Raw genomic sequence first — 26,713 nt, forward strand, 5'->3', positions numbered from 1 at the left:
TTCCAGTCAATGTCTAGTTCCTATGTTTTTAATTTCTTTCCGACTTTTGTTATTTTGATAATTGATGATACTGGGAGATAATAACATGAAGGAGAGTGAAACACTTTGGGACAGGGAGGAAGTTAATAATGTAAAAGAGAACTTGGTTGAAAGATTGAACCTGATAGGTTGTAAGGCTATTAATTTTCAGCCACTGCTTTATTTTCTGAATTGAGTGGACAGAATGTTTTTATGTTGAATGAATGAGGGCATGCATGTTACATCTGTACAAGACATTGGAAAGGCCATACTTGGAGTAGTGCGTGCAGTACTGATCATCCTGCTACAGGAAGGATGTTACTAAACTAGAAAGGATGCAACAAAGATTTATAAGTATGTTACCGAGATTGGAGTGCTTGGGATGCAGGGAGAAGCTGGATAAGCTGGGACTTTTCTGCCCGGGACATTGGAGGCTGAGAGATGACTTTTTAGAGGTTTGTAAAATCATGAAAGGCATGGTGAAGCCGAACAACCAAGGTCTTTTCTCCGGGGTAGCGGAGTCCAAAACTTAGAGGGTTTAGGTTTAAGGTAAGAGGGGGAATATTTAAAAAGGTTCCTGAGGAGCAATATGGAGGGTGATACATACATAGAATGAATTGTCAGAGGAAGTAGCAGAGGAAGTACATTTACATTTAAAAGACATTATGGAATGTTACATGGATAGGAAACATTTTGAGGGATAAGGGCGAAATGCAGGCAAGTGGGACTAGTTCAGATTAGGAAACCTGGTTAGCACGGAAGAGTTGGGCTGAAAAGTCTGTTCCTGTGCTGTATGGCTATATAACTGGAGACACAGGGATGAGATTTTAACTCAAAACCCACAAAGTTAACATTAGGCCCAAACTGTCGATTCAACATCCTGAACAACTCTATGGGTTAATAACGGTATATGTTACAGATAATGCTCAGGTTCCCTTTCAATATCAGGTCTGACTCTGTTACTGTTCAGATTGTCAATTTAACCTAAAGCCTGCCATAGTGTGGCAGTACAGAAATCCCTTTGCTGTTGAATTTCTTGAAGTTTGCACCCAGTTTGAAATCTCTTCATGTCAGTTTTCATCCAGATTGTTATCTTTTGACATTTTATTTGTAGGAGGGCATTTGATGGAACCTGGCAGGATTGGGTTTCACTTATTTCCTGTGGGGCTGAGGTGTTAACAATATATCTGAGTGTATTTCAGAAAATATTCTTTCTTGCACCCCTCCCCCAACCCCTGCCACTCCAATGAAGTATAAAGAAAACTGAAATTACATTTGAACTCATGAATTGTTTCTTCTTTTTCTCATTTGCAGTGTGAAGTGAAACATCAAGGGCAAAATATTTGATTTTAACAGAGAGCTGTAATTCATTGCGCTGTGATTATATAACTCTTAAACCTTTCCATACGAAGTGGATGTAACTGTCCAATGATGGGGGAGACAGACCAAGCTTCATTGGAGATTATTTTACCCCCAAGTCTGAGGCAGACACAGCTGGAGGAAACGGCCGAGCCAATAGGCAGCCCGCCTGCTAAAAGTGAAACTCTACCAAACAGAGGGAACTGGAAGGGAAGATTTGACTTCTTACTTTCCTGTGTTGGATATGCTATTGGACTTGGGAATGTCTGGCGTTTCCCTTACCTCTGCGGCAAAAATGGCGGAGGTAGGACAAACTACTAAATATATGCTTTCGGAGGAGGCTTCAGTGAATTGTGAAGTGGCAAAAGAAAATTTATTCTCTGTGTATGTGAGTTGGTCTCAGAGGCTTACAGACAGAAATTTTGGAACAATCAAGTGTAGCCTGTGCAGACTTATTTAGAGTTTGAGAAGGTAAAACAAATTACTATAAATCACTGGAATCGACTACTGAAGGTAGAAGCCATATATGAGACCTTAAGAAAAATAGTTCTCCGGAATTTAAAAATTCCCTCCCTCCACGAGTAAGAACCCACACAGAAAGTCAAAAGGTTACAACAGCCAGGCAGGAAGCTCAGGTGTTTGTTGATTATGAATTAGTCCAGACATTCAGTTTTCCATTGCCACAAACCCAAGAACAGTAGAAGGTGACAGGGTAAAAGGAAAGCCCATAGACAGGGAAGTGAAGGAACAGCTGGGAATGCCCATAATTAACTTCTCATGCCAGAAAAGATGACATTCTGGGTGCAAGTATTGTCCAAAAGCCAAAGTATTTCCACTGTTTAAACGTGGGATGCATACATGCAATCGCTGAAAATTGCAGGCAAACATAGGACTTCCTAGGGCACACAATGTCAATGAAGAGAAAAGAGCTCTGACAAGAGTATGACAAACCAAGTTCTGATTGCAGTTGTGAGGCCAAGCACAAACAAAGCTCTAATTCTGGGGTAGACGAATAACATAGCTGGGAACTATAGGGAATTCTATTCCAAAGCTATTCCACAGCTACAGAAGCTTCTATTGTCGAGGAAGATCTACCTACCGAGTCAGTATGGGTGGAAATTAGGAACAGCAAGGGAGTAGTCACCTCGTTAGGGGTTTACTACAGGCCCCCCAATAGCAGCAGGGAGATTGAAGAAAGCATAGGTCGGAAGATTTTGGAAAAGTGCGGACGTAGTAGGGTTGTTGTAATGGGTGACCTTAACTTTCCCAATATTGATTGGAACCTCCTTCGAGCAGAAGATTTGAATGGAGCTGTTTTTGTAAGGTGTGTTCAGGAGGGTTTCCTAACGCAGTACGTTGACAGGCCGACGAGGGGAGAGGCCATTCTAGACTTGATGCTCGGAAACGAGCCGGGGCAGGTATTTGATCTTGTGGTGGGAGAGCATTTTGCTGATAGTGACCATAACTACCTCACATTCTACATAGCTATGGAGAAGGAGAGGATTAGGCAGAATGGGAGGATATTTAATTGGGGAAGAGGAAACTATGATGCGATTAGACACGAGTTAGGAAGCATGGACTGGGAGCAATTGTTCCATGGTAAAGGCACTATAGACATGTGGAGACTGTTTAAGGAACAGTTGTTGCGAGTGATGAATAAATATGTCCCTCTGAGACAGGCAAGAAGGGATAAGATAAAGGAACCTTGGATGACGAGAGCGGTGGAGCTTCTCGTCAAAAGGAAGAAGGTAGCTTACATAAGGTGAAGGAAGCTAGGGTCAAGCTCAGCTCTAGAGGATTACAGGCAGGTGAGGAAAGAGCTCAAAAATGGTCTGAGGAGAGCCAGGAGGGGGCACGAGAAAGGCTTGGCAGAACGGATTAGGGAGAACACAAAGGCATTTTACACTTATGTGAGGAATAAGAGAATGGTTAAAGAAAGAGTAGGACCGATCAGGGATAGCATAGGGAACTTGTGTGTGGAGTCTGAGGAGGTAGGGGAAGCCCTAAATGAGTTTTTTGCTTCTGTCTTTACGAAAGAAATGAACTTTGTAGTGAATGAAACCTTTGAAGAGCAGGTGTGCATGCTGGAATGGAGAGAGATAGAGGAAGCTGATGTGCTGAAAATTTTGTCAAACATTAAGATTGACAAGTCGCCAGGCCCTGACCAGATTTGTCCTCGGCTGCTTTGGGAAACGAGAAATGCAATTGCTTTGCCACTTGCGAAGATCTTTGCATCCTCGCTCTTCACTGGAGTCGTACCTGAGGACTGGAGAGAAGCATATGTAATTCCTCTCTTCAAGAAAGAAAATAGGGAAATCCCCGGCAATTACAGACCAGTAAGTCTCATGTCTGTCGTCTGCAAGGTGTTAGAAAGGATTCTGAGGGATAGGATTTATGACCATCTGGAAGAGCATGGCTTGATTAAATGCAGTCAACACGGCTTTGTGAGGGGTAGGTCATGCCTCACAAACCTTATCGAGTTCTTTGAGGATATGACCAGAAAAGTTGATGAGGGTCGAGCTGTGGATGTATATATGGACTTCAGCAAGGCATTTGATAAGGTTCCCCATGGTAGGCTCATTCAGAAGGTCAGGAGGAATGGGATACAGGGGAAGTTAGCTGTCTGGATACAGAATTGGCTGGCCATCAGAAGACAGCGAGTGGTAGTAGAAGGAAAATATTCTGCCTGGAAGTCAGTGGTGAGTGGTGTTCCACAGGGCTCTGTCCTTGGGCCTCTACTGTTTGTAATTTTTATTAATGACTTGGATGAGGGGATTGAAGGATGGGTCAGCAAGTTTGCAGACGACACGAAGGTTGGAGGTGTCGTTGACAGTATAGAGGGCTGTTGTAGGCTGCAGCGGGACATTGACAGGATGCAGAGATGGGCTGAGAGGTGGCAGATGGAGTTCAACCTGGATAAATGCGAGGTGATGCATTTTGGAAGGTCGAATTTGAAAGCTGAGTACAGGATTAAGGATAGGATTCTTGGCAGTGTGGAGGAACAGACGGATCTTGGTGTGCAGATACATAGATCCCTTAAAATGGCTACCCAAGTGGACAGGGTTGTTAAGAAAGCATATGGTGTTTTGGCTTTCATTAACAGGGGGATTGAGTTTAAGAGTCGTGAGATCTTGTTGCAGCTGTACAAAACTTTGGTTAGACTGCACTTGGAATACTGCGTCCAGTTCTGGTTGCCCTATTATAGGAAAGATGTGAATGCTTTGGAGAGGGTTCAGAGGAGGTTTACCAGGATGCTGCCTGGACTGGAGGGCTTATCTTATGAGGAGAGGTTGACTGAGCTCGGACTCTTTTCATTGGAGATAAGGAGGAGGAGAGGGGACCTAATTGAGGTATACAAGATAATGAGAGGCATAGATAGAGTTGATAGCCAGAGTCTATTTCCCAGGGCAGAAAAGGCTAACATGAGGGGTCATAGTTTTAAGCTGGTTGGAGGAAAGTATAGAGGGGATGTCAGAGGCGGGTTCTTTACACAGAGAGTTGTGAGAGCATGGAATGCGTTGCCAGCAGCAGTTGTGGAAGCAAGGTCATTGGGGACATTTAAGAGACTGCTGGACATGCATATGGTCACAGAAATTTGAGGGTGCATACATGAGGATCAATGGTTGGCACAACATTGTGGGCTGAAGGGCCTGTTCTGTGCTGTACTGTTCTATGTTCTATATGTTCTAATTAATTCCCTGTCAATGAAACAGGTAAACATGTGATTATACTCATGGAAACAGGAGCTGCCCAATTTTTTTTGCTGGGCACGACATACCTTTGGCAACAGAGAGTGCATTGAAAGCAAAGATTTTAGTGATTGCTAATGGTGTGGAGTATATTCCATATCTTTTTCTTGGGTGGCACTGAAGTGCAATCTAATATTTGAAAAGGTAACAGTCAGATTTAGTTGATCTGCAAGAGAGTTTATCTCCTTCTAGTGAGGTCAAGGAGACCAAGCAATTTCAAGAAAAGTTTCTTAGAATTTTTACTTCATGTGTAGTGATCTGAGCAGTGTCTAAATAAGTTCCATTGTTAAAGTCAAATTGGCAACACAGACAGATACTTTTTTGAGGAATTTGGATAACCCAAGGGAATGTTCAATAAGACATTTTAGAGCAAAACTCAGCAAGCTGATCCAGAATTAAATAAAATAGCATAGTTGCCTCAAACTGAAATTGAAGCAGAGGGAGTTCAGAAATGTCACTCTATTAAAAATGAACTTCTGATGAGAAAGTGTAGACTTTCTTGCAGATCTGCACATGAAGATTTGGTAGTCATTCACCAGAAATTGATGCTGCCCATATATTGTTAAGCAATATTAAGGATAGCCCATGAAATTCCTCTGGTGGGACTTGCAGGAATCTGTTAAATTACTGTACATATTCATTGATGTTTTGACTGCCCAGAATTTCAAAAGGATATAGTGTAGTTTTGTCAGACATGCTGTACACACTAGGTTGTGGAAATACAGCAATCTGCAATCAACATAGCACCTGTAATTCCAATACCCCTTTTGGTGAACCATTTGGTAGACTGTATAGGACCTTTACCAAAACTTAGAATGGGACACCAGTACATTCTTATTGTCATCGATATTGCTACTCATTCCCAGAGTCCATTCCCTTGAGAACAGTTTCTGCCAAGGTAGTGGTTGAATATTTATGCCACTTCTTTTTATTCAATATGAAGTACTGTTTGTGATCCAATCAGATTAGAGTCCCAGTATTATGTCTAAAGTTTTTCAGTACGTTATCAGCAGTTTGGGCATAATACAGCCATTTTCCTCAACATAGCACTCACAGAAACAAAGGGTTTTAGAATGGTACTGTCAAACCCTCAAAACAACAATAAGGACATACCATAATAAAGCAGAGGTTGACCCCGCCCCTCTGAAAACTAAAACTGAAACACCTGAAGCAGAGCACCCCATGTTGTAATCTGTTATAAAAAGTGTGGAAAGTGGTGTAACCTGCCTCTCAACGACTTCTAGTAGTTAAAAAAAAACCCTGTTTCTCCAAAATTAACAAATGACAGTTTATTTATCTAACTCTTAGCAGTGAAAAAAAAACTATTAATAAACTGAATAAATCCCTTTTGACTACTAACTATTCCTGAATAAAACAAGATTCTAATAGTGCCGATCCAAAAAATACAAGTCCTACTTATATAAAATAGAATTAAAAAATAGAATTTAGCCTCTCGAAATTACAGTCAGGTTATGTGCCTTCCAGAATATTCTGTGTCTCCTCTGTTGAACGCTCTGTCAGGAATGCCTTTTCCATCAAAAGTTCTGTCAGGAATATTAACCAAAGATACCTTTGATTTAGATAGTACTATCTCTAAAACTTAGCAATGACTATGAGATCTAGTGATTCTCTCTAGAGAACAGAGAGGTGTTAAAACTTGCAGATTGCAGTTCACTCCTCTGTCTTTGGCCAACTTCTTTTATACTCTTGATGACATATCAATAGGCTTAGTCCTAGGTTGTCAAAACCATCAGATTTAAGTTTAATTGTTTTTTGGTATCTAGGTACCTGGTTCAAATTCATTGGCTAAATTCAAAACTTGTCTTGATTATCAAACAAAACTGCCGATTGGCCAGCCTTTTGGCAAATGTTTCAATTCAGGTGCTCTCTGCACGTGCAAACCCACAAGCTGCGGCCTATAGATCCTTTTTAAATCTCTATTCATAGGAAATGATATCATCTTTTAAAGAGACCAGGCACTGCTTACCCCTAGCATTTTACAAACACCAAATTCTAACTTCCTGCCTCCTAATCCACAAGTACTCTATTCAACTTTGCAATAATGCTGTCATGAACATCCCTATGATTGTGATAAATAACAAGAATTTCTTTTGTTTGCCATATGGAATGCACCTGATGAGTCTAATGAGTTTTGGATTTGGATGAGTTTTTGAATTAGTTTATGGACTGAAGACGTGGGACAATCTTTCCTATTAAACAGCACCCTTATTACTTAAGTCCATAGAAACAGTCTCAGATGAAATAAAACCATTACATGTTGGAAAACTGCCTAATTGAACCCAGGGAAGACTGCTTGATTTTCCGAATCATGTTAGTGTCTAAGTCTGATAGTTCACCAGATTCTGCATAGACAACAGGTCAATGCAGTAATAAAAGCATGAGGTGAAGGTGCCTGTGTTGGACTGGGGTGGACAAGGTCAGAAATCACATGACGTCAGGTTACAGTTCAACACATTTTTTCAACACACAAGCTTTTGAAGTGTAGCCCCTTCGGTAGGTGAATAAAACAGGCAACTATCCAATTCCCTTTCTGGAGGACTATTGATAGGATTGACAATGCATAGCTTTATTACAGAAATACAGGCAAGTTCCTTTTGTAGTGAGTGTAACGAGGTCAGTGCAGTGAACCTCATAGGAGCTCCCCACTGGAGCTGTTAATCTGGACCAATCAGGGAGCCCTGGCTGACAGATAAGCACAGGAGTGTCAGATATCTTGTTCACACTGAGAGCTGGCTCTGAGGGAGCTGGATCAGTGTTAAGGACTCTACATGTGTAAATAAAGGGTGACTTGGTGATGGGATACCAGCTTCTGTGGAGTTATTTTGCCTTTATCTCTCTGGCCTAAAGAAAGATTAGTCTTTGTCACACAAGATGGCTTTTTCCAATACAGACCGATGCAATTTGGGCTAAAGAAATCCTCTATCAACTTTTCAGCAACTGACAAACTAAGCCATAGTCAATGCCTTTAATTGTGAGGTTTAACTTCATGCACTGATAATCAGTGGCACTTGGATCAACTACAAGCTTTGTTTATAAAATAATTGTCAGCCGATTTGGTGATAAACCTGACAAAAATGAATTTGCAAAAGTGTGGGTATTTAATAGACAAGAACAAGTGTTGCCAAGAACTGCAGAAGTACAAGCATTAGTGGAGTTTCCTGCCTCCGAAATGAAATGAGAAGTTAGGAAGTTTTTGGAGATATGTTGTTTTTAAATAAGTTTGGACCAAACTATCATTAATAAAAGCAAAGTACTGTTGAAGCTGGAAATATGAAATAAAAACAGAACATGCTGGAGGATCTCAGTAGGTCCCTGTGGAGAGAGAAGCAGAGTTAACATTTTGAGATGTTGCTTAGTTTCTATAGCACTTTCTGTTTTCATTTCAGAAATGTAGTTGTTCCACTGATAGATTTGCTGAGAAAGAAAGCTAAAAATGTTGTGAGGAGAGTTCTAACCATCCTTTGAGAGGCTAAAAGCAATTTTGGTCAATAAACTAATATTAGCCACCCTAAATTTCACTAGATGCTTCAAGGTAACAATTAATGCTAATGAAGTGCATGCAGTCCTGTTTTCCAAAGATGGATGGTCCATACAGAAGTCAATGGAATACCTTTCTAAAACATTAATTCAATATGAAAAGAGAGACTTTACCATAAGAAAAGAAACCTTGGGATTACTATTCTTTCTAAAACATTTTGAAGTATACATCTATCACAGTGATAGGGAAACACTTGTATATATTGATCATAATCCTTTTGCCTTTGAGATAAGTTCAAAAACAAGAATGCCAGACTATTTGGAGGGAGTTTACTATTAAAATAGTTCACATTATGAGAAAAATAATTTAATTGTTGACGCTTTGTCTCGAATCCAGAATTCTGTTTTGAATTATCTGAAGACTGTACTGGGTATAACTGCATGGTTACAAATAAAGAGTGAATGAGGGTGACAATGTCTTACTTTTTGATATTTTGTTTTGTTCGCATTTTGTAATGAAGCACATTTAAAAAGAATGCTTCATTACTGCAATAGTGTTGTAATATTATGAACGTGTTTCATTATTATAATTTTTAAGCACTTGTGTTTAAGGAATTGGCGTTGTGGTTTATTTGAAGTGCTGAAGAGACATCTGGACTGTTCTTTTTAAAGATGGTCATTAAAAGGACTTTTTTTTAACAAGCCCTTCTTGAAAGCCACATGAATAAAGCTAATTGCTTGGACTTGTTTACCAGAAATCACATGCCCATGTCTTTGTTTTTATGCTTTTTGAAGTTGACTTTGAGTAGAGACCACTGAGAGAGACCAGTTATTCAGCTGTTCCTCTGACTTTCTGCGAAATTCTATTTGGACAGTCCAGTGTGAGACTTGAAAACTAATGCAGCTGTTCTGCTGAAAGAATTAATCCCAAAGTTTCCTGATTTAACCACATCTGCAAAGGACACAGCAAGTGTCACGTCTCAGGCTATCAACTGAAAGCCAATTTGAACATTCCATACCTTATCCTTTAAACATTAAGTACTAATAATTATTTATTTCTCCCCTCAGAATTAATCTCTACATAGAAAGTTTTTTTTTCTCTTTTAATTAGTCTGGGTGCTGTTGTTATTTAGAAAGGTAACATTTTATCTTCCACATTTCAAAGTGTGTTAAGCAGCTTTATATCTTTGCTGAGTAAGTTTTGTTTTATAGTAAATCAATAACTTGGTTGTTTCTTAAAGAAATCTAGTTGATGGATTGTTTTATTCTAAACATTATATCGATAATATTTTTAATTGGCCTATTCAGTAATTGGGTAAGGCAGATAAATTTATCTTGTAAATAATGGAGTGGTGGAACTAGACTTTGTCTGTGCACTCTCCAACTCTAGTTGTAACATTGTAGACAGAGTAAAATAAAAAGATAAAAAGTTTCTAGAAATGTTCAAATCACATATCCGTCAGCACCTATTGCCTCTGACTAGATAGGTGCCCACCTGTTAAGATAGTTAGAGTTCTGGTTGAAACATATTTGCAATGTTGCAATTACTTCAATATACTGTATGCAATAAATTTCCTTTGATTTGCAAGTGTAGTAGATGCCATCTGTTTTTGTTGCATTTGATCTTTGCCCGTGAAATGTAACCTACATTACCGCTGGAGACCTGATGGGATAAAAATGAAATCCAACAATCTTAAGTCAAATGTTTCAGAGATAGTAGGAACTGCAGGTACTGGAGAATCTGAGGTATCAAGGTGCAGAGCTGAATGAACACAGCAGGCCAAGTAGCACCAGAGGAGCAGAAAAGCTGACATTTCAGGCCTAGACCCTTCTTGTGTTCATCCAGCTCTGCACCTTGTTATCTTAAGTCAAATGTTCATTTAAATACACACTTCCAATATACTGTTAGAGATTGTTTCTGAAATTTGGTGTCCATCTTATTGGAATAGTGTCCTGCTTATTATATTTCAGGTGCATTTCTGATTCCGTACTTTCTGACACTGATATTTGCTGGCATCCCTTTGTTCCTCTTGGAAACAGCTCTTGGTCAGTACACATCCATTGGAGGCCTTGGTGTGTGGAAACTAGCTCCTATGTTTAAAGGTTTGTATACTTTGAACTTGCATGGAAAATAAAATTAAAATTTTGCTATGGATTATTTTCTTTTCCAAAATGTTTTGAATAGTTAGTTTTGCGTTTGATGTTCTGGCACAGAATTTGTAATGGAAGCAATATAGATTAATAGGGCTAAAAATAACATTAAAGCTGTGGTTACAAAGTTAGGCTGTGGGCTGAGTGAAATATTTCCTCTTCACTTCATGATCTCCAATCCGATTTATTTTGAACTGATGTGAGAAAATTTCTCACTGCCAGCTACAAATATATTACAGAATGTTGCCTAAGCCCTCAAATATGGCAAAGTACCTTAACACACAAATGTATTTCAAAGAACTGCAGGTCAATTATATTTTCAATATGCCACACAGAAGGATTTACAAAGTTTACCTTATTGTGTAAAATGACTTTGGGACAGGTCTAGCCAAGAATGTAGTGAACCTGAGTCAGCATTAGATATCAACCAATAGCATAGACGACTGATGTTGAAAATGGAATTGTATCAATGATGCTGTTGAGAAAATCTTCTGAGATTGATGTTGACGTACCTGGATAGATCATTGCAAAGGGTATTTACCATGCATTCAACCTATGCAGAATATGACCTTCATAATACTTTAGGGTTTGGATGCTGAATTTAATTCTATCTACATTCTAATATAATTGAAATTTTTAAAGAAGTGTCTTGAGCTGGTCCTGATTTTCAGTTAACTGCAGAAACACTGATTCACAGTGCAAGCCCGTAATTGCAGTTGACAACTCCACATTTTCCCACATTATATTCCATCTGCCAACGTTTTGCCCATTCACTTAACCTGTCTCTATTCTTCTGCAGATTTGTTGCAGCTTCCCTACAACTTCCCTTCCTTCCTTCCTTCCTCTTGCTATCAAATTTGGCTACAATACAGTTCATCGCATCAATCACATCATTAATATAAATCATAAGTAATTGAGGCTCCACTGATCCTTGTAACAATTACAATTACAATTTGTCAACCTGAAAATGACCCACTTATCCCATCTGGCTCTTTCCTATTAATTAACCAGCCCTCTATCTGTGATAATACATAACCCCAATACCATATGCACTTGTATGGTAACCTTTTATGTGGCACTTTAACAAATGTCTTTTGAAAACCTAAATACATAACATCTACTGATAATGGGAACCGCAGATGCTGGAGAATCCAAGATAACAAAGTGTGGAGCTGGATGAACACAGCAGGCCAAGCAGCATCTCAGGAGCATAAAGATGAAGGGCCTAGGCCTGAAACATCAGCTTTTGTGCTCCTGAGATGCTGCTTGGCCCTCTGCGTTCATCCAGCTCCACACTTTGTTATCTTACATAACATCTACTGATTGTTTGTTCATGCATTTTGAAGTTTTCTATGTACTAGTCATAATAAGATAAACCACAGAGTATCAGGTTCTTGACTAACCGTTTAACACTAACTGTTCACATAGGTACAATACCAATGACTTGTGTACATAGTCTGCGTTCTGTGCGTACTTTTGTACATTACATGCATGACCATGACATCTGAAGACTCCATTACACAGAGAAACTGCCATTGAAGACAAAGCAGTCCCTTATCACACAACTGCCTTTACTTGACTTTGTGTGATAGCATAATGACTTTTTAAATGTCCAGCTACTGTGACCTTTGATAATGTTTGCCACATTTTCAAATTTCAGGTGTTAGACTGTCAGCCTAGGGCCAGGACTTCAGTTTCCTGTTTCGTTCGTCTCACTTCTTTCTTGAATGATGTTGATTTGCTATTTTTCAATTGACTGGGACCTTTCCCATGCATCCACTAACTCTGCAGCCACTTCAGCGAGACCCTATGATGCAGGCCATTATGTTCAGGGGACTTGCCAGCCTTAAATCCCGTTTAGCATTTTTGGTACATTTTCTCTAGTGATAGTATAAGACCGTAAGAAATGGGAACAGGGGTGAACCAATCAGTCTTTTCAATCTTCCCAACCATTTAGCAGGATTATGCAGTATCTTCTTAAATTTCTGCCACAACATCATCCACTACTCACCTTTTCTTTTATTTTCCCAGTCCACTTTAGCATACTCTGTTTTTATACTCATGTAATTGCCTTTATTTATTCAGCTGTTCATTTTATCACAGACCACCATCTGAGTTCTTTTTATCACCCTCCCACTTTGAATTGTTTAAAATCTATTACATTTCTAACTGTTCCCACTTTGATTTTCTTTCCAGTTTGATAGAAAATCCTTTATCTAAAATACTAATTCTGTTTCTCTCTCCACTGTTCTACCAGACCTGCTGAGTATTTCCAGCATTTTCTGATTTTAACTATCACGTTTCCAGCACTTGGTTCAACATCTGAATTTAATGTTGATATAATCTTGAAGAGGCATTGCTCATGCTGAGTTTATAAAGATTGCAATGGAATGCCTTTCATGCACAATATATTGCTGCCAACCAATCAGTACCCTCTGTCATGCAATATAAACTGTTTTTCACTTTGAAACTTAGCATTCTTGTGATCGTCTTGATGAGTTCAAGATGTAAAACGTTGGCAACATGACTCTTTTCTCAGTAATGTTCAAGTTTTGTGCTATTGAATTGTAAAATGGGACTGTGTACATTCACCTCATTAGTTTCTAAAAGGTCCATCAGCATTCAGTGTTGTTTGGAGAAGACGAAAGTGAAATGGAAAATCCTTGGAAATTGCAAGGCCCAGATCAATGATTTGCATTAGCTCTACTTCTTTGAATATTCTTTGCTAGCAACAATGAAATCAGATTCTGTGATTCTGGCATGTTTGGGAAGTGTAAAGGTGCATCTTTGGATTATGAATACATTTTCTCTGATAAACTGCATTCTCTTTCTTAACAGGAGTTGGACTGGCTGCTGTCATCTTGTCATTTTGGCTCAACACTTACTACATCGTGATCATTGCTTGGGCTATCTACTATCTCTTCAGCTCTTTCAAGTCGGTGAGTGTCAGTACATAGGCATCATTGCTAGGTTCTGCCAAGGTTGTACTGATCTTCTCTGTAACTTCCACGTGATGGAAGATCTTTGGAAATCTTGGAGAAATATCTACGGTAGAATTGCTGGCTGTACCTTTAGTTTGAGGCTGCCACCTTGTTGCATGGATAGGCACATTTCAAATTTTCCCTCAGTCAGGCCACAAGAACTCACATGGTAGTGGATTACCTCTCAGCCTGGATTTTTCTGGTTTTAAGAATGCAGTGGAAGGAAAGAATGTATGTTTGTGAGTGAGTGAGTCTCACTCACATATGCACCTCCACACACGTGTTTGCCTACGTGTCCATTTCACCACACATTCGCTCACGCACATACCCATTCAAACACCCTCACATCCACCAACAAACCCAACCAAGCACAGCTAGATGCTCATACACAATTATTCAGCCCTGCCAAATTTGTCCATGCATCCACCCACTTACCCATTCAGCTACACTCATTCATACGTCCATCTATCCACACCCACTCTCACCACACACCCTTCTGCCACCCATTTCCTTAAAACAGCCTATTCATGACACCCACTTACACTTCCACACAGACGGATTCATTGACACATGCCCAACTACGTATGTACCCAAGCACCCATTCACTCTTACCCATTTGCACTCAGTCCTATTCATCCACGCCACCCAGACAGCTATTTGGGTATATATCCATCCCCTGGTATACTCAGCCATTTATACACTCACTCATTCACCCCCATCCACTGTCCCATTCACCCATATTCTGCCAAACATTTACCCATTCGCTCACACCCACTCAAACAAGCATGCATTCACTCATCCTAGACATTCACAGCCATCCATTCACTATTGGCCAGCCACACACGGAGTGATTAGCTGACACCCACATATCCACACCATTCACTCATGTACACTCAAGCCTGGCAATGTAGGTGTTTGATAATACTGAGGAGCTGCACTGGATTGCTGTGAAGTAGCAACATGCACTATACTACTGTCTGGTCTAACACACCAGCTCTGTCAAACTGTTCTGTAGCTGGAACCACTGCTCATTGTGATCTCCTGGTTTGTCTTTTAACCCCAGCAGCAGAAGTCCATTCTCAGTGCCCCCTCAAGCTTTTTGGTGTCCAGACTCCAATTTCTTCCCCCGCCTCCTAGATGGTGTCCTGATTCTTGTTTCCCCTCCCGTTCCAGGCAATGTCATGACTTACATTTCCTGAACGTATATTTGATTCATAAAATTGGTGCAGTGGTTAGCACTGCTGCCTGACAACACCAGGGACAAATACCCTCGGGCGACTGTCTGTGCGAAGTTTGCACATTCTCCCCGTGTCTGCATGAGTTTCCACCTCGTGCTCTGGTTTTCTCCCTCGGTTCAAGGATGTGCAGGCTAGGTGGATTGGCCATGCTAAATTGCCCCACAGTGTTCAGGAATGTGTAGAATAGGTGGGCTATAGGGAATAGGTCTGGGTGGGATGCTTGGAGGATCAGTGTGGACTCGTTGGACCAAAGGGCCCATTTCCACACTGTTAGGTATTCTGTGATCTGTGAAAATTTGCAATACAATCCAACTTGTCTTCATATGGCATGCCCCACACTTCGCAGTTTCAAACCAGTTAGAGTAATACTTACAATATACTTTCCCTCTTAGGCATAGAGCCATAGAGCAAAGCATTTCATGTCTTGGTATCCCATCTGACTGGAAAGATCTAGATGGCTGTTTATTGTATCAATCTGTAACATTTTTAAGAGTGCATTGTTTTTAGAACTTTACTGTGTTTCCAAGGCATGCTCTTTAATCTTTGGAAAATAACTAGAACTTATTTGATTTGAAAATATTTGATGGAATATGTGGGGGAGGAAGCTTATTTTTGAATCTAGCTTGTTCTATTCCTGCAGTCATAATGAGGCAGGAGGGAGCTGCACTGGAATTTCACCCCGTTCATTTGTACACTATAACTAGTCAACAAGGCCCAAGCCAAGGAAGTACCTATGCCTGGAGTTTCATTCAGATGTTTGTATAGTCTAGAGGGGAGAAATCCTTCCTGCATAGTCAGGGGAGATAGAAGTGATGGGACTACAGACCACAGTTGAGAATTCAGGTTGCAATCTTATCGATAAAACTTAATTTGTTACAAGTGGTAGCAGAATGATTGACTAAGAAGCTTTTAGTAAAGCTGAATTCCCCCCACTGCACCACACAACCAGCCCAGCTCTTCCCCCCCACCCACTGCATCCCAAAACCAGTCCAACCTGCCTCTGCCACCCATCCCTTCCTCCCACCCCAAGCCGCACCCCCAGCTACCTACTAACCTCATCCCACCTCCTTGACCTGTCCGTCTTCCCTGGACCGACCTATCCCCTCCCTACCTCCCCACCTATACTCTCTCCACCTATCTTCTTTACTGTCCATCTTCGGTCCGCCTCCCCCTCTCTCCCTATTTATTCCAGTTCCCTCTCCCCATCCCCCTCTCTGATGAAGGGTCTAGGCCCGAAACGTCAGCTTTTGTGCTCCTGAGATGCTGCTTGGCCTTCTGTGTTCATCCAGCCTCACATTTTATTATCATGGAATTCTCCAGCATCTGCAGTTCCCATTATCTCTTTCAAAATACTAAGTTCAGTTAACAGTGTAGATAATGGGCTTTTGTGTGGAAATGGACAAAGGTGGCCTGGGTAAAAAGAGTAAATGTTGGAGAGAAAGTCCAAAGTGACATCTGTCAGTATGGCAACTTTTGTCCATCTCCAGACGTAGCCTAAGGTGTTAGCCTAAAGTGTAATCAAAGAGGTTGATAGACAAAGGCTGCTGCAGGCATTAACTCTTGTCCCATTCAAAGAGGCAATTTGGCTTTACCAAAGGTAATTTGGAGGAAATTTTGCCTCACAACATCTAATGTCCACTACAGAGTGGGAGGATGGTGCTACAGCTGCCTGGTTGACAGATGAGATGGAGTAATAAATGGTTTTTTCAGTTTATATGTGGAAGTTGATTTGTTGCATCTAAATATTTATGATGTTGCCGTAGTTGATGCGTCCGAGGATGGAGTTCCAAAGTTACTCCAAAAACAACCAAAAGACAAGTCAAATGTTTTGTTTTGCTTCTTTAATATACACTGATTGATGGATATGTCTTTTTTTTCTATAGGAACTTCCTTGGCAAAGCTGTGACAATGAATGGAACACAAAAATGTGTTTTTCTAACTACTCCATGCTTGATACCAGTAACATGACCAGTGCAGTGACAGAATTCTGGGAGTAAGAGATGCTCATTCTGTTTGTTGAAGTAGAGATAATTTTATCTTCCAGTACTTGTTATTGATTAATAGTAACTGATTTTATCTATTCATAATAGTTGCTGATCAGTAGTAAAAATGTGAAATGTATGACTTGTCAGACACATACAACTGAATGTTGTGTTCCCCCTCTGGAGAGTTTCAAGGAGGAGGAAGTAGAAGGAATCGACAAGGTGTCTTTCCTATTGTCTGACCCCAGCAAGTTTCATGAAGAGTGGGGGTGCAGTGGGCAGTCTGCCCATTTTTAGGCCTGTTGAGACCCTTAAATACCTGCTTAAGGTCCTCATCCTGAGCTATCAGTTACTCTTCACGTAAGATTATCCATGATTGCACAAAGCAGTCACAAAGAGTAGGAGGAATTTGATAGAAACTTAACAAGTAATCCATGGGCTGCAGTAGGCATTGCCTGATGGAGTACTCCTCTACTTGAATCCCACAACAATTATTCTAAAATTGTTGGATAATCCTCTTGATTGAAATGGAATAGCTGGGGTATGTCAATACTGACTTTATATACACCGTTGTGGATCACAGATACTCACACAGAATGGGAAAATATGAATAAATATAAACATTTTCTGTGAGGAAGAAAACCCGGTGCAAATGGCCTATTTTAATGCAGCATGTTGGCTGTAATAGTTTGCCATTCTGTACCATAACCAGAAATGTGCCCCATTTAATTTCTCTCTCTTCCTCATCGCCACCCAACTATAAGTCAAGTTCTAAGTGCTAATCTATTACAAATACAAACCTGCCAAAATCCTCGTGAGGTTTGAATTGTTGCAAACATGCCTCTGATTTTAAAAATGAAAAGAACTGCGGATGCTGTAAATGAGAAACAAAAACAGAAATTGCTGGAAAAGCTCAGCAAGTCTGGCAGCTTCTGTGGAGGGAAATCAGAGTTAACGTTTCAGGCCAAGTGACCCTTCCTCACACCCTTTCTCTGATTTTATCTCTGCATCTCTGACTGTTATCACAAAATCAAAATTTTGTTTCGTCTCTAATTAATTCACCCTGCCCGCTGTGTTCCCCACTCTAGAGGGCTCCATAGAATCCCACCCAACTGGTAACTGTTTCAGAAATATATCACCTTCATTGTCCATCCAGCTAGAAACAAGACAACTAAAAGATCTCAAACAATCATGATGAATAATTTAACGTAGTTGGATTGAAAATTGTAATGAGCCATTTATAGATGGAAACTTGAGAATAGATGGTGATAAAGGTAATGCACTGCTATGATGTAGTGAATCGTATTAAATATTTTTATATACTTTCAGACGGAACGTGCACCAAATTACCAGCGGTTTGGATGAGCCAGGGAGCATACGGTGGCCTTTGGCTGGAACACTAGCGCTGTCCTGGTTGTTGGTCTATTTCTCAATCTGGAAAGGAGTGGAATGGACAGGAAAAGTATGACCAAAAAGAATTCATGCCTTATTTTCCCTTGAGAGAAAATGCATTAGATGTTGTCTATGAATGAAGCTAAGTTCAGTGAATGGTTTGTTGTCCTTTTGAAGAAAACAACATCAGGGTAGATTTTTCAGGTTTTGGCAATCTCATGTAGATTGCCGTTCTAGCCCTTCTTTATTATGAAATAAAGGAACTTCACATTTCTAAGAGGAGATTCCACTCAGGTCTCCCTTAGTAATGGTTTTGAATTGATTTGGTTTATTATTGTTATTTTTACCAAGAAACAGTGAAAATAATGCATTGCGTGCTAACCAGCCGAATCATACCTTATGTATGTACATCAATGTAAAAACCAGAATGCAGAATATAGTGTTACAGCTATAGAGAATGTACAGAGAATGATCAACTCTAATATGTAAGAGGTTTTTTCATAAGTCTGATAACTGTGGAGAGGAAGCTGTTCTTAAATCTGTTTAAATGTGTTTTCAAACTTTTGTATCTTCTGTCCAATGGAAAAGGGCGAAAAGAGAGTATAACTGGGGCGGGAGCAGTCTTTAATTATGTTGGCTGCTTTCCTGAGGCAGCGGGAAGTGTAGACACAGTCAATAGATAGAAGGCTGATTTTCATGATGGACAGGGCTGCGTTCACAACTCTGTAATTTCTTGATGTTTGGGTAGAACAGTCGCCTTACCAAGCTGTGATGCATCTGGATAGGGTACTTTCTATAGTGCGTCTATAAAAATTGATGCAAGTCATTGTGGACATGCTGAATTTTCTTAATCTACTGAGGAAGTAGAGGTGTTAGTGTGTTTTCTTGACTGTAGTGTCGACGTGAAAGGACCAGGATAGAATGTTGGTGATATTTACTTTCAGGAACTTGAAGCCCTCGACCTTCTCCACCTCAGCACCATTGATACAGACAGGGTGTGTCCTCCACTCTGGTTCCTAGGTCGATAACAAGCGTCTTCATTTTGCTGACATTGGTGGAGTGTTTGTCGTCTTAATACCATCCCACTAAGCTGTCTACCTCCTTCCTACACTTTTGTCTCATCATGTTTGAGATCTGACCCACTATGGTAGTGTACCAGCAAATTTGTAAATGGAATTAGAGCAGAATTCGGCCATACACAGTTGCAAGTATATAAGGAGTATAGTAAGGGGCTGAGTATGCAGCCTTGTGGGGCACCATGTGTTGAGGATTATTGTGGAGGAGGTGGTGTTGCCTGTCCTTATTGATTGAGCCTTCAGGTCAGGAACTCGAGGATGCAGTTGCCGAGTGGGGAGCTTGGAGATGGTTTCCTTGGAATGATTGTATTGAAGGCGAAGACAAAATCAATAAATGGTCATCTGAAGTAGGTGTCTTTTCATCCAGATATTCCAGGGACGAGTGTGGGACCAAGGAGATGGTGTCTATCGTGGACCTATTGTAACCGTAGGCATACTGAAGTGGATCAAGGCAGTTTGGGATGCTGGAGTTGATGTGTGCCATTACTGATACTGGAAAGTTTGTAACTGTTGATCAAAATACAGGGGGTTACATTTGGTAGTAGTCCCTGCAAAGAAAGATGCAGGGATCACAATGTGTGATAACGCATGTCTATTATTTGAAGTGCAGGCATTTTATCTGTTCACGTTGTCTGCTCATTTGCTCCAGTTCATACTAATTTTACCCTTGCAGCATTACCTTTTGATACCCAAGAATTAGAAGCTGGTCTGGCTGTAGAGGTTCCATCATGAACACAGTGAAGATTGAAGACACTCTAAATTGATTTCACACTCTACACCGACAGCTCAGATTCTAACTCTGTGAGCATGGTGCCTCACAATGCCAGGGACCAAGGTTCAATTCCAGCTTTGGGCACCTGTCTGTCTAGAGTTTGCACATTGTCCACATGTCTGTGTGAATTTCTTTTGGTGCTCTGGTTTCTTTCCACAGTCCAAGGAAGACGCACAGGTTTGATGAATTGGCCATGCTAAATTGCCCATAATATCCAGGGAAATATAAATTTATAGGGTTGGGCTAGTGGGTCTGGGTGGGATGCTCTTCAGAGGGTCAGTGTGGTCTTGATGGGCCAAATGGCCAGCTTCTGTACTTCAGGGATACTATGATACTAGGTTTGATGACAGCAAAGAGTTGAGACCTGCGTATCAGTTACAGTCACAGTCATACAGCATGAAAACAGATCCTTCAGCCCAACTTGTTCATGCTGATCACTTTCCCCAAACTAAACTAGTCCCATTTGCCTGCATTTAGCAAGCCCCTAAACCTTTAATCCTTCGTCTCTCTAACCTTTCCCTCTTCATGTATTTGCCCAAATGTCTTTTAAATGTTGCACCTGTACCTGCATCTACCACTTTCTCTGGCAATTCATTCCTCATATGAACCACCCTCTGAGTGAAAAAGTTGTCCCTCGGGTCCCTTTTAAATCTGTCCCCTCTTACCTTAAAACTATGGCCTCTAGTTTCGAACTCCCTCACCCTGGGGAAAGATTTTTGCTATTCACCTTACCTTTCCCCTCACTTTCTGTTAACTTGTGTTGCTCTGTCAGACTTCTGCTGATTCTTGCAGTCACACTTAATGATAAGAATCTGACAGAATCATTCTTGTTTTGGCAGCAACTGATTTGTGCAGAATCTTTACAGTAAACAAAAACTCTTAAGGGGGAGATGGTGGCATAATGGTAATATCCCTGGACTGATCACTCAGGGACACAGGCTAGAACTCTGGAAAAATGGGTTCAAAATCCCATCATGGCAGCTGGTGGAAATTTAATTCAATGAATAAAATAGAATCATAGAATTCCTACAATTTGGAAGCAGGCCATTTGGGCAATTGAGTACACACCAACCTTCCGAAGAGCATCCCACCTAGATTCATCCCTCTAGCCCTACATTTCCCATGGCTAACTGCCAGAGAATCACTGAGAAGCATTCAGATATTTCAGAAATTCTTTGACACCCCACTTGTTAATTGATTTCTGTTTTGTCGACTAGTGAAGGCATTGGTTCCTCAGTGTGTACAGTCAGAACCATGGGGCTGGGGGTAAGCTGTCTAGGAAGGGAGGACGAATATGTAAAGACCACTTCCCATTTCAAACAGGGTGCTCGCATGGAAAGAAACAACTAGGGGTGAGTTTAACCTGAGGGCCACCAAACCTCAAAAACGGGCAAGTCTGAGAAGGGAGGGCCTTTGTGGTAACCTCTACCAATGTAGGCATTGAACCCACACTGTTGCTATCACTCAGCATCACATATCAGCCATCCAGCTAACTCAGCTCACCAATTCCCATTATCTGTGTAAATAGCAGAGCAGCATCAATAGGCTGAATGCTCCATTCTTGTTCCTACTATAGTGATCATAACAAGGTCATAGCTAGGTGGACCTCATAGAACGAGTTCCCTGACTGGGGCAGTTAATCTGGTCCAAACAGGGAGCCCTGGCTGACAGATGTAAACAGGAGTGTCAAACATCCTGTTCATTCTGAGAGCAGGCTCTGAGGAAGCCAGACAAGTGTCAAATACTATGCATGTGTAAATAAAGGGTGACTTGGTGATGGGAGACTGGCCTCTGTGGAGTTATTTCACCTACATTATGATCCAACAGTGGAACTATGAACCAATATGATCAAATTTATTAAACACCATCCAATGATAACTTTATTAACAGAATTCTATTTTCTGTAACTTTAATTGTGATATAAATGCAAATGTACATAAAGTAAACATAAATTAACAGATTAAAATTGGTAGAAATTATAAATTAGACATGGAATAGTTCATACCATAAAGACTATCTCTTGAGGTATGAGCATTCTTGTCACCTCTTGTGGCAGCATGTGTAATGCCAGCCTTTCTAATTCTCTTTCTAAAACATAGGATTGTCTCACTTAATGAAATTTGTTCCTAGAGCCACCAAAAATGATAGCTCCAGTACATCTGAGTTCCCTGGAGAGAGTTACTGCTTTAATAGCATAATTGTGGAGAAACTCCTTAGCTGGAGTTGTGAAGTCGTTGATGATATAGATTTTCCAGATTCAATTCGTCTGACTCCATTAAGAGAACTTTTTATTGGCCTTCTCAGTTACTGCAAACTGTAGCATATCTATAAAATCATCCAGTTCACACCTTCTACTCTAAACTTGTTTTCAGCTTTTTGCCCTTTTTAACAGCTTTACAAACATAGCTCCTTCTAGATGTCTTGTTCTGCCCCCTTGCTACAGCTTCTATTATTTATAGTGAGAGCTGTTTTGCCCACCAACACCATTGCTTTTGTATGTTAACTTCTTTCCTGTTGGTACTACTTCTAGGTCAAGGGTCACCAAGTGACACAGATCAGTGTTTTTTCTTGCATAAGAAAGTTATAACTAATTCCCATGCAACTGATGCAAACATTTAAAAGTCATTTCTGAATATTATTAAAATACATAACAGATACCACAAACATTTTAGATCAGTTATTAATTTTCCTTACTGTACTATTTACAGATAATAGGTTTGTGTATAATTTAAGAATGTTTCAATATAGTGGTTTGATTAACACTTTGATTTAATATCCTGATATTTACTGAGCCTTTGAAACACTCTTCCAATATTCATTAAGTGCAGAACAATTGAGCCATGAAATCATAACTGAAAATCTTGAAATTTACTTCTTTACCTTTGCACTATTATTCATAACATAACAATGAAGAAATATTTAATATTGTCCAAATATACATATCAGTGTTGAAAAGTCACATCAAGTGAGATCAAGTTATTACAGCATAAAAAGTCTGTCAATCAAAGAAAGCAAGTAGTCTGCTTCACAACTAGGGAAACGGATATTTGCTAGGCTCAGTTTGTTAGTCAGCATTGGGGCACAAACTGCACATTCATAATAAGACCATCTGGCAAAACAACTGCCTGATCAAATGTTTAGCTGAGTTCTATTGATGCAGTGATTTTTACTGTTAATGATTTTTCTAAGTTTATTTGGACAAGATTGATACTTCCTTCAAAGGAAATGTCGGTTACATTTTTAACACTTTTAGGAGAACGTAAAGAAGCATTATTCAAGGGGCATGTTGAATGCCTGATATTTCAATGAGAATTTCAAACACTTGCAAAATATTAGATTGCAGTTCAGTACTGAGTGGATAGTGGGTGAGTGGATATGTTGGATGAAAAGTGGGTATGGATGGTGGAGGTGTCATGGGAAATATGAAGAAAGAGGCAGGAGGGTTAAGGGTTCGGGGCGAGCATGAGAGATCTGGAAGAGCATGACAGAGGCCCTTGTTGTTGGAGGGGCGAGATATGAAGGATAGAGGACACAACAGCCATGAATTGAACTGAACAGATATCCCATAAACTGAGGCAGGCCTTCAAACCTACCGACCTCATCATTTTCATACCGCGGTGGCCACCTGAGGGACGTCTCGAACTTGGCAGTGCTGAGTGTAGCCTCCACCCAACACTTAGGGGCAAAAATTTCAAGAGACCTTTTTTAGCCATTTCCTCAAAAGACATTCCAGCCCAAACTGTCCAGAAAGATGGCTCACCTCCAAGTTGCCCAGTCATTTCTCCTGAGACCATTTCCCACTGGATTGAGGTCTGACCTTTGGAAGTCAGGACTGTGATGTCAGGAAATGGCTCAAATAACAGTTTCTAAATTGAACATTAAAAAACACTGGGTCTATAGCTTCTGTTGCAGCATATATTCTGCCATATGTAATATTCGTGAGTCCTATTCTTTTCTTTCTCCTGCTTTCTTCCAATTCAGGTCGTCTATTTTTCTGCTACTTATCCCTATTTCATGCTGATCATTTTATTCTTCCGTGGAGTGACACTGCCAGGAGCCAAAGAAGGAATTTTGTTTTACATTACACCCAATTTCAACAAGCTTTCAAACTCTCAAGTATGTACAATGTGGACTTTCCATGTAACTGTAGATATCTTTATTATGATAGATAGCAAAATTTAATAGTAGAGGAAACATATGTTGGATTTTCTGCTCACTTGCCATTGGGTTCAAATAAGAATGTTTAGATTCTTTATCCTTTCAACACCTTTTTTCGGTCCCAGACCAGACCTCTAAATTTGCTTGAAGAACAGAAATTGCTGGAAAAGCTCAGTAGACCTGGCAGCATCTGTAGAGAGAAATCAGAGTTAACATCTTGGATTGAGTGACCCTTCCTCAGAAACTAAACTTGCTTACTAGCCCAGATAGGACCCTCAAATTCTGTAAAAGTCCAGCCATGAATGAGTACCTCTCTTTTTAAGAATAGACTAAATTTGAAATTCACGTTTCTTTTTAAGAAAGTAGAGCCATTGGATTCCATGATTTTTAAACACACAGAATAAACTTTTACATTATAAAAGTCAGTAAAGCAAACAATCAATTAATTCTTATATACTACAATTCAGAATTGAAGATGAGATGAACATGAATTAATAAGCAAACTGTGCTCAGACAAACCACAGCCTACACTTCAAAAAACAGTCACAACCAAGACAGATCTTATGAATTTTTTAGAAATCCTATCTAGATAAGAGTGAACACTGTGGGCTACAGCACTATTACAAATACTGTCTCCCTCACAAAGAATTTCAGCCATTCTCTTGCAACATTCAAGCCTTTTGATTTCCTCAAAAGACATTCCAGCCCAGAGTGGCCAGACAGCTGGCTCTCCTCCAAGTGGCCCAATCTTTTCTCCTGAGACTATGTCCCACTGGATTCACTAGGCTGTTTTTCAGCATCCAATCACTGGAATAGCTCCGTGTTTCTTACTGCTTGGAGCAGAGCCACTACCCACAGGCTTTCCTTTGCCCCAACTGCCCCTATTGAGCACTTACTGGTTATAGCTGATGAGTGTTGGCACTCACTATCAACATCAAACACTTTCAAGTATGTTATGGGCTAGTTTTGAGGTGAACTACCTCCCTGTCTATTACCCATTAAGAGCTTCATGAACAGTTTAGGTGGAAAGTAAAGCTACCTCAACTTTGCTGTGATGATGGATTAAAATTTTCTCTGTATACCTAATGTAGTGAAACTGTATAAATGTTTTCTTGATAAATGAGCTCACAATTATTTTGCTACAACTGACAGAGAAAGTAAATATTTTCTTGAAATGTTGATATTGTATCTTCAAAATAGGTCGCTTTTGTTTTGAACTGATTAGAATGTGCATTGTGCAGAGCTAAAGTGGTTCAGGAAAGCCAAGTATGGAATAAATTTTGTGAATCTTGAACAAACTGAAGTGCGCCCTTAGGTAATCCTTACTGCAAACCAGGTTCCTCCCCTCCCCATTCCCCTCAGAACCCATTCTGATTGCAACTCCAACAGCACACTCCATAACCTGCCTGACTGGTGGTTACAAGGCTTCAAAAATAGTAGGTCTGAGTTGCATTTAGTGCTTTGAGGTCCATTGGTTCTGCCAGCCAGATTCATAAAGACGTAGCCCTGATGTCAATCGTTATCTTAGCCATGTTAAAACATTGCCTTAAGTTATCTTCTTTGTAGACCTGTTTATGAATCTATTTTGCTTTATGGAGCTGTTTGAATTTAATCTCGTCTATACGTTTAATGGTTAACTTTAAAGGGTGTCTGCTCCTTTTGGGCAGGTTTGGCTCGATGCAGCTACACAAATCTTTTTCTCTTATGGACTGGGTCTGGGATCACTTATTGCTTTGGGCAGTTACAATATGTTTCACAACAATGTTTACAGGTAAAATATTTACATTATTTTGTTTAAGTGGTGTAATAAAGAACAGCGACCTTTCCAGCAGGAATACTTTCCAATTCACAATCTTTGTGTGACTGTGCCTCATGACATTATAACCTGATTGGGTTGGAGTATCCTGCTACATTGTTATGGAGCCTAAAGACAGCAAAAAGGCAAGGCTGACAGGAATAAGGCTTTCAATTTCTGTTGGGACAAAATAAAAGACCGATTAATCAATTGTTGTGATATTTGTTGCAGTATATTCCAAACTGTTTTTGGGTTTGCACTGAAAACAATCAAACCTTCCACTTGCTAATGCAATATTTATCCTGAGCTTGAGGAGACAAGTAATGCTGTCCCTGCTGATTAGAGGCTGACAGCCATCATAGTAGAAATAATGACTCGGAGATCCCAATGGAGAGCTACGAATGCATACGTAATATATGCCAGAGTCAAGGCTACAGCGTTGCCATTCCAATTTTCTGACAAGCACTCCCTGTCACTAGGAGTATGGTGGTGAAATTACTTTCACATAATTGTATTATACATTTAAATTTGATATATCTCTCCG

The 26,713-nt window shown here is 40.2% G+C and overlaps 1 protein-coding gene across 2 annotated transcripts in view; it reads left to right on the forward strand.

The window, feature by feature from the left end:
* The window catches only part of LOC125461073 (sodium- and chloride-dependent GABA transporter 1-like), a 65,712-nt gene that overhangs the window by 1,509 nt on the left and 37,490 nt on the right, over positions 1 to 26,713 (forward strand). For both annotated transcript variants that reach the window (XM_048549425.1, XM_048549426.2), the window contains exons 2-8: positions 1,333 to 1,681; positions 10,596 to 10,727; positions 13,614 to 13,714; positions 16,878 to 16,987; positions 18,306 to 18,438; positions 24,198 to 24,332; positions 26,042 to 26,145. In XM_048549425.1, coding sequence (XP_048405382.1) covers positions 1,447 to 1,681; positions 10,596 to 10,727; positions 13,614 to 13,714; positions 16,878 to 16,987; positions 18,306 to 18,438; positions 24,198 to 24,332; positions 26,042 to 26,145 — 950 coding nt within the window. In that variant the 5' untranslated portion in view covers positions 1,333 to 1,446. The remainder of the gene's footprint in view (positions 1 to 1,332; positions 1,682 to 10,595; positions 10,728 to 13,613; positions 13,715 to 16,877; positions 16,988 to 18,305; positions 18,439 to 24,197; positions 24,333 to 26,041; positions 26,146 to 26,713) is intronic.

The sequence above is a fragment of the Stegostoma tigrinum genome, chromosome 18 (genome assembly GCF_030684315.1).
Source record: "Stegostoma tigrinum isolate sSteTig4 chromosome 18, sSteTig4.hap1, whole genome shotgun sequence".
NCBI classification, from domain to species: domain Eukaryota; kingdom Metazoa; phylum Chordata; class Chondrichthyes; order Orectolobiformes; family Stegostomatidae; genus Stegostoma; species Stegostoma tigrinum.